The sequence below is a fragment of the Austrofundulus limnaeus genome, unplaced genomic scaffold (assembly GCF_001266775.1).
Source record: "Austrofundulus limnaeus strain Quisiro unplaced genomic scaffold, Austrofundulus_limnaeus-1.0 Scaffold41, whole genome shotgun sequence".
NCBI lineage: Eukaryota > Metazoa > Chordata > Actinopteri > Cyprinodontiformes > Rivulidae > Austrofundulus > Austrofundulus limnaeus.
This window is the reverse complement of record NW_013952443.1, coordinates 74585-83522: the sequence shown is the minus strand read 5'-3', so window position 1 is coordinate 83522 and position 8938 is coordinate 74585. Positions and strand designations below refer to the sequence as shown.

The window sequence follows — 8938 nt, the reverse complement described above, 5'->3', positions numbered from 1 at the left end:
ATACATATCTTTGGTTTTATTTTAGCTAAATGACTTTTCCATAACATTTGTCCATTAAGGGAAGTTGGTAGGTCATGTCTTAAGTGGCATTTGGCCGTGACATTTGCTTGACATTAACGTCTTTGTCCTGACATTAGGAATTCGTTCCCACCAGGGAAATGACATAAAATTACACTAATAATTGATGGTCAACTCAATGCTGGTTCACCACGATGACCTTTTTTTACCCCATTGTTAAATTTCCTAATGGCCAAATAAAAGTGTCTTGAATGCATGTTGGTTTAGACTCCAAAGATCATAAAGATATCAGTTTATTGCTATAGTTCACATGAGCTGTAGATAATTTGCCCACAAGTACAATCTATTATTTTTTCCTCTTAATAATTGCAAATGTTTGTGTGAGTTTGTGTCATAAAAGTCTATTATGTTCGTCTGTTTTTGGCATGTTTTCCTGCAACAGATGGCAGGTGTGGCTCATGTATGCCATTCAAGGCCGAGCCTCATTCAACAGCTAAATACAGATCTCATTAGTTCATTATTAAAACACGATTGATAAAAATTACTCCTCTTCAGGCTGTTGTTCATCCTGCTGTGTCCTCACAGTAGCTTGTTCTAACTGCATCAGTGCTCTACAGGTAAATAAGAGTGCTGTTCTATTTTTAGTGCAGCCCCCCCCACCCCCTCCCCAGACTTAATTTGCTACTGTGTTTTAGGAAATGAGCCCGCGGTGTGTGAACAATGTAACGACCCTCTTTTACTGTGAGCTGCATTTATGAGTCGACCCCCCCCCCCCCCCGCCGCCTGGTAGATGTTCGCTCCGTAATGCACACACATCTCGCACACACCAATATTACGCTTGATCCACTCTCCATCTGATGTGTCTGCTGCTAATTTAAAGAAAAAAACTTTCATGGTTACACAACAGCTGTAGATGATGGATCTTACATCACTGGTTTGCCATTTTTTCTATAACTGGCTGTAATATGCAATGTAATGATGTTTTCTGTGCAGCTATGGTGTAACGTGACATTAGGGAACATTTGGACTTTCTAAATTATCACAAGAACAATGAGCTTTTGATTAAACCAACGTTTTTGCCTTTGTTTTAGTTTTGCTACAGTCCTAATGGATTTAAGACACACACACGGTTAATTGATTTGAAATTGATTGTAGGACTCTGTGTATGATTGTTCCTGGGATGTTAAGGCCATCTCTTCAGGTGTAGCCTGTCAATTGCTTCATGACAGCTGGTGTAAGTTATTGGATTATGGAGGGAAAAAAACTCACCCAGGAAGAAAATTAACACAAAAACTTCAGGGTCGTTTGAACCAAATGTTTCAGGTACAAGTGCTACAAGCACACAATCTGATGTTTCCTGATGGATTCTGCTCACATAACAAAGTTTGTATGGGCCACACAAGGCACTAACACTCAGCCTGGAAACAAAGATTGACAGCCCTTTGGTGGCCCACATGGTTCACCAGAGGTGGTCCATGCATGGGCCAGCACCACACAAATGGCATACCATCTTGAAAACAGTGCCATCATTGCCAGACCTGGCCCACATTCAGTTGACAAGCCACTTGCCGTGCCAGCAGTCAGGCAGCAGTGCCATCTTGACACCAGATTTGTCCCAAACCTGTCTGCCATGTGGAGTTTTTTATTTTGCATAAAAAATATACCAAAGAGGTCAGCTATTGTAATGTCAATCGAATAAGTTGACATCATCGCTCATGAAGACAAAGGAAGGACCCAAACCCAGTATTTGAAGAACAAAGAATGGCTAGTGCCGACAAAAAAAAAAAAACAGCTATAAAAACTAAGAAAATACAAGACTTCATTCAACTAGGGATAACAAAGGATCTGGGTGTGAAAAAAGGGATTCTTGACTGCACAGTGGGTTGAAAAAGTATTCCTAATCTTCAACATAAAACTGTTTCAGCTACTTTAGGTTAGAACGGTGCTGCTTATGTGCAGCAATCCAACATAACAGACAGGCGTAGGCCAGAGCTGGTGTCAAGCTGGCACTGCTGGCAGACTGCTGGCATGGCAAGTGGTTTGTCAACATGTGGGCCAGGTAGCTGGCCCAGTTGTGTTTTGGTTTATGTGATGCTGGCCCATAAATAGATGTCCTATAGCAAACCATGTCTGGGCCACCAAAGGACCATCATTCTTTGCAATATTCGGGCTGAGCGTTGTTCATTGTGTTGGCCAGAACTGGACCAGACAAATTTTGCTATGTGGGATCTTTTGCTCCATCCATTTTTCCTTCAAATCTGACAAATTTTCCAGTTCCTGCTGATGAAAAAACATCCCCACAACATGATGCTGCCACCACCATGCTTCATTGCAATGCTGTTCTCAGAACAAAGAGATATTTTTCAACTTGACTACAGAGTCCTGGGAGCTTAAGGAATTGCAGTATCTTAGCTGTTATTCTGGACAGAGACCAGAATTCACTGGATTCACTTTTCCAGTTTGGTACCAACCTGCATAGCAGACAGGTGTGGGTCAGATTTGATGTCAAGCTGGCACTGCTGGCTGACTGCTGGCATGGCAAGTTATTTGTAAACCAGATGTGGGCCAGGCACTGTTTTTAAGATGGCAAGCCACAACTAACATGTTTGTGGTTTAGGTTAATGTGGCCCAAATCTGTCAATGCCACAACTGGCCTAGTTATGTTGTGATTTATGTAACCCAATCTTGTCAGTGCCACAACTGGCCCGGTTGTGTTTGGTTTGTGTAGTGCTGGCCCATGCGTGAACCACCTTGAAAATCACATCAGGGCCTCCAAATGGCCGTCATTTTTTGTGGTACCTGGGTGTTAGTTCATTGTGGGGTCATAACTGGACCAGACAAATTTTGTTGTGCAGAGGACCACAGGCACCACTGAGGCCTTGTTTCTCCATGTTTTTATTTCCTCTTTCAGCTCTTTATCTCTCCAGCTTCCTAATCATGATGTTACAGTCACTTGGGATTCTAACATCTATCATCAAAGGCTTTTATTCTCCAGCTTGTCAACCACTACAATGGCCGATTTGTTAGCCATCAACTTTTTGTCATTCTGGACCTTGAAGTCCCACATTGTCTTAGCCCTGTCATTCTCCACCACCCTTGGAGACTCAATTTGGTTCCAAATTTCCAGACACAGAGATAAAAAACATTTTGTTGTCGCCTTTGGGAGCAATGAGTTTTCTCCTTGCCTTAGGCAGAGGTTATAAACCATTAAAGTGATGAAAGAATCAATGCATAAATAAGAAAATGAAACATTTTATTTCATTTTCACCCCAAATTACTTTGCACTAATTAAAAATCAGAGTGTGGAGTACTAAATGGTCATTGCTCTTCTGTGCTTGATGTTGGCCTAAAGTGCGTCTTGATTAATATCTGGTGAAATATCATTAGGGAGATTAACAATGGGGCTATATTTAGGAGGTTAAATAATTGATGCTAAAAATGATAACAGAATGAAGAAGAACAGATGAGCAAACTATAAATCATCCTTTATAAGATGCTTTATGTGAAATGTAAGCGCATGTGTTCGACAGAGACTGTCCAAAATTAGACATCAACATTCAAGACAGTGTTTTCTTTTTCACATGAACTCATAAAGCTTGTAAATGTATCTCACAGTGAACATTGGAGTGAGATCCTTACCTTTTTTATCATATGTAGGAGCGTTTACTGCTGTCCTTACTGCCTGCTCACATAGCCCGAGTGATGAAAGCTGAGATCATCCAGAGGCTGCAGGGACCCAACTTCGGTCGAACCGAGAGCACCAATAACTTTCACAACCTCTATGTGCAGCGGCACACCAACGTCAGGTAGAGTTCTCTTTTTTATTTCTTATCTGTGCCTTTAGATAATGAAGGTTATTTTCTGCTCTCATCTTCAGGCTTGATTGCTCCTCTGCCATCTTGTCCTCACCCTCATCACGGCCATTTTTCTCATCTTCCTTTGTCCTGCCCTCTTTACCTGCTCTTAAATTTCAATTTTGCCTCTGTTTCAGCTTCGTCCCCTTCGTTCCTCGCCATCATCTCCAGTGTATTTTTTTTCCATCCCCATGGTGAAAATCAATTGAGATTTAACCCACCTCTATTTGCCTCTGAGGTCACCGTGCCAAATAAAATGCAGCCTTTGTCCTCAGCTTTCAATGACACCCTCCTCTGAACCGTGGAGGTCTACAGTAGCGGTGCAGAGTAAGCAACAAAAATCCTGGCTCACCATGAGGGTCCTACCATTCAGGGTTCACAAAAAAAAGTTTTTATTCTGTAGCTACAGACATCATGGCTGACCCAAACTGGCCTCAGCTGCGTGTGCGGCTGAATGTGGAGTGCCCACTTGTTGCTGTCTTTTATTCTCCCACTAATAAGAAAAACTCACAAGGTCGGGCTCACAGGGAGGAGAGAGGAGGCCGGATGTTCCAGGAATCTAAAAAATAGTCCACGTAGGTTTGATAGTGAGGGTTAGTGTGTCCAGCATGAGTGTCCAACATGCCTCCAGTTGTCAGGACCTGTTTTTTATTATTATTCTCATTATTATTAGGTTGAATTATGTTTTCATTTATTCAATCCAAGTGCACCTTTCTGCATTGCTCTCTCATTACTTTCTGCTCCTCCACCTCACTTGTTCCTCATTCCCAGTTAGCCACAGCTGCAGACACTCTTCACATTAGCTTCAGGCTATTTATGTGGTCTTCATCGTTTGTCCTCCAGTTAGCCTGCTGCCACAACAGAATTTTAGTTTTTGTTTCTCCTAGTGGGTCAAAACCTCCTACAGTAATTACTGAGTCTTTCAGGTCTTTTCTTTGGACACAAATTTTATCTGGAAAAAGAATACTAACCTGTCTTTTTTCTACTTTAAAAGCAAATCAATGTCCTTAGAGTTATAAGATAGTTTGTGATATTGCTCAGCTGTGTTTCATTATTCACCATGAAAAAAAAACTGATTTTGCGACACCACTTTTTAAAAAAATATTGTAGAATAATTTTTTATTCTTAAACAGCATAAAAAACTAAACTATAAATAAATCTAGCATCCTGGTTTTTAGCAATTTTTACATAAAATCCTATACATATCATAACGTTGCTATAACGGATTTTATTTTAAAAATATAGTAATAAATTTAGATTTAATCTTTTTAATTTTAAAGGTGGACAAAATCAACCAAAAACTATTAGTAAAAATAGACCTACATTATATTTAGAATTTGCATGTAATAAATTACAAAGGACTGCAGCAAATCTCATAGTGAAAGTGTTTTATTTAATCATATAAACACGATGTTGAGCTACAAGTTAGAATCAAAAGATTTGTTTTGTATTTTTACATGTACCATTGAACAGAGCTTAATTCTTGCTTTTTATATGCTCACACACATTTACAGATGAAAATACAATTGGTACTTATTTTTACATTGTGTTGGATTTACTTGGTTTTGTCTCCATATATACATCTATTTGTTGACTTTCTCTTGTCCGGGCCATAACTTCCTGTTTGCTCATGAAAACTGAATGAAACTTTCATACAAACTGCATACATCATTACTAGACAAAGTGTGGTGTACACTTTTTATCAGCCCAGCTCTGAGGTCAGGGTCACAACTCAAAGTTACGGGTCAAACAAGGTCTTTGCTTGTCCAGGTCATTGCTCCAGAATCGTTTATTGTAAGATGTATAATGAAAGTATGTAAAGTATTGTTCTTTGTCTCTGCAGCATTCTGTATGCAGACATTGTGGGCTTCACCAGGTTGGCCAGTGACTGCTCTCCAGGAGAACTCGTTCACATGCTGAATGAACTTTTTGGCAAATTTGACCAAATTGCAAAGGTAACCAAACCTTTTAATTATTGTATAAAACACATCTGTTTCAAAGTGTTAATTGAAGTTGGTCATTTATGACATCAAAATCCAAGTGGTATTGTTTAGGCTCTCTCTTTTGTGTTGTATAAAACAAATAAACTTTTCACTTCATTACCAAAATTCAACTTCTTCAATAAGAATGGGAACTTGATGGAGAAAAGACCATACATCAGACTATGAAGCTAATTTTCAAGATCCCAAATAACAAGCGCTAAATTGCTGAACTAAAAAATTTCTTTGTTTTTAGTGGGCGAGTTGCAAGAAACTTTATGAAGACTGCTTGCTCAAATGACATGCAAAGGTTGTGCAGATCGCCCTACTGAAATGCGGATTTTGCGTTTGTTGGTGCAGGAGGCAAATGGTCTCATTTTACCACAAATAGTTCAAAGAAAAATGAAATCTCATTAATTGTGAGTATTGTTAGCATAGAAGTATTGTCATACAGGCTGCATTTGGAGGTAGATCCAGAAAGAAAAAGCTTCTCCTCAGAAGACTGCTCTGCAAGACTGAAAGCATCCCCAAACTTGAAAAACTTGAATTCCAGGCACGTCAATAAATTAACATGAAAAATGACGGCATCTGAGGTGGACAGCAGCCCAATTTTGCTCCTGCCTTTCGAATGTGTTAACTTTAGAAGGCAAACCAGCACCTGCAACCAGTTTCAGCTTTGATAAATCACATTGTGGTGCTAAATGTTTATATTTGTATTTCCTCCTCCCAATGTTTTGCACATCCTGCACATAAATTTGCACATAAATCATCTTTATTCTGTGTATTCATGAATGCAAACATGCTAATTGGATTGTGTCTCCTACATTGTTCATTTGTCAGACACAATCTTCAGCACACGGTTAATAAATCAGCTTTGTGCTATCAAGTTAGAGCTTCTTTTTACACGTAAACCTGTGATAAATCAGCCCCTATATCACACACCAAATACACCCCTTCTTCTTGTCTCAGTTTATGATTTTATAAGCTTGAGCTCCATGAGGTTATTTAGATTTGATTTGGGTTAAATGAACCATTGATGACCTTGTAAACCAGTGGTCCCCAAACTATGGATCCGGCCCTCCTCCCCGTTTGGTCTGGCCCCCAGAACAATACCAGAGAGCATTTAGTTTTTTTTTTTTTTAATATATATGTATTTATATTTGATTATAAAGTTGGAATTTTGCAATAAAATGTTCCTTAGTTATGAACTATTTTCATTATTAACTATTATTAGTTAGTAACRATTTCATACATACACGCATATAACGTGACATTCTGTTCCACCCTTCTGCGGTCTGTGCCCCCATCTGGCAACCCCCAGAAAAAAATCCTAAACCCGCCCCTCTCAAAGAGAGAACGGAATAATGGCGAAAAGATTGGGTAAGAGAAAAATTGATTCAGAATGCAGGGCATTTAAGTTGCAGTGGACAAACGATTATTTTTTTGTTCATCTGTAAAGAGGCGATGGCGGTATTCAAAGAATGCGGCGACACCATGAATCCCGTCACAAAGACAAGTATGATAGCTTGCAAGGCCAAATGTGAGCAAACAAACTCTCAAAGCTAAAAAGTGGACTGTTAGCTCAGCAGAATACATACTGTGAAGAACCCAGAGAGGGTTATTTGATTGTGCTTTCTGGAAAACAATAAATTTTTACATTTAGGCACTCCTGCAATAGTCACACTTTTTCTTTTACAAACTGACTCCGGCCCCCCACCAGGGAAGGGAAAAGTTATGTGGCCCTTACAGGAAAAAGTTTGGGGACCCCTGTTGTAAACCATGAAAAACGGGAATCAACAACTGTTTAATTTCCAAAAGCCCCCATGGATCAAACCAATAAATCCCCTAATCTGCCGGTAAGCTGTTTTAATTTAGAATTAATGGAATAAATAATGGATGTGTCAGACTTAAAACAATTGGTCTTGGTTCACAACCAATTCTATTAGCTAATGTTATCTGAAGTCGAAAGCATTTTATTAATTCATTCATCTGGTCTCTGTACCTGATTCTTGATGTGTGTGAGTGGGTGTGTGTGTACATGTTTTTGTTACCTGGTGGGGATGATTTTTGACCATTTTTCTGGTACATGGCCTTGCGAGGACCTGCTGTTCCTTATGGGGAGAAAAGCCTGGTTCCAATTTAGCAAGTCTGTGGTCGATTCAACAACTAATTGAGTCTGAGCATTGCACGGTCTGACCTTAGGGTGAATTTGCAGGAATGCCCAGATTACATTTAGTTTTCCACTTCTGAATTGATAATTTTCCACTATAAAATGATGGACCTTTAACAACCTTTAACTGGTGGTGTCCCTGTACTGATACCAGCATTTTTGCGAGTACTCATACTCGTACAAACCTCCAGATACCCGGAACGATTCCAGTATTGATACTGATATAAAAACTCTGTTCAATGTGGAAAGGAAAAAGTGAAAAAATTGTCAGTTTCAATGTTAAAATAATTAAACAAGTTGAAAGAAAAATTTTTAATTTTGCAACAGTAAATGATGTATATTAGATTTGATCCAGAGAAACAGGCTAGACCTATAAGGAAGTAGAGCCACATTGTTGTAAATGAAATAAATTAGTTTTTAAAGTCATTGGGCCTCATGCAAGAACATGTTTGTATTCTTCTCCTAAACTTCTCTTACTTTTGTTCGTACAAAGGGTTCGTACGAACATGTCACGTCAGATTCAACAAACTCTTCTATCTTCTGGAAACGTGCGTAAATGAGCTGCATAAATTCCACCTGTTCTATCCAGCTGCTCGTGCACGAGGAGAGGAGATTAGCATAATAACCACCCCAAAAACACCATATAAGGCTATGTTTCCTGCCTCAGATACAAGGAAGTGTTCATTCATTCATGAAAATTACAGCGAAATCTAAAAAGAACTTTACGAGTTCAGAGATTGAAGTCCTGCTGTCAGAGATCCAGAAAAGAAAATCTGTCATTTTTAGCAGGTCAGCTGTGGGATAAAAAAGAGCTGCTAAATGTATAAACAACTGTGTTAAATCATTTTCATTTATTCAGAAGCCGCAGCGCTGCGCATCGTCACCCCCTCCCCCCACCCCCCACCAGCGCGCTGCGC

The 8938-nt window shown here is 39.4% G+C and overlaps 1 protein-coding gene across 5 annotated transcripts in view; it reads left to right on the top strand.

Moving 5' to 3' along the window:
- Positions 1-8938, top strand: part of adcy2b (adenylate cyclase 2b (brain)) — a 98493-nt gene that overhangs the window by 43295 nt on the left and 46260 nt on the right. For all 5 annotated transcript variants that reach the window (XM_014007261.1, XM_014007260.1, XM_014007259.1 and 2 more), the window contains 2 exons: positions 3676-3824; positions 5716-5827. In XM_014007261.1, the coding sequence (XP_013862715.1) occupies positions 3676-3824; positions 5716-5827 (261 nt within the window). The remainder of the gene's footprint in view (positions 1-3675; positions 3825-5715; positions 5828-8938) is intronic.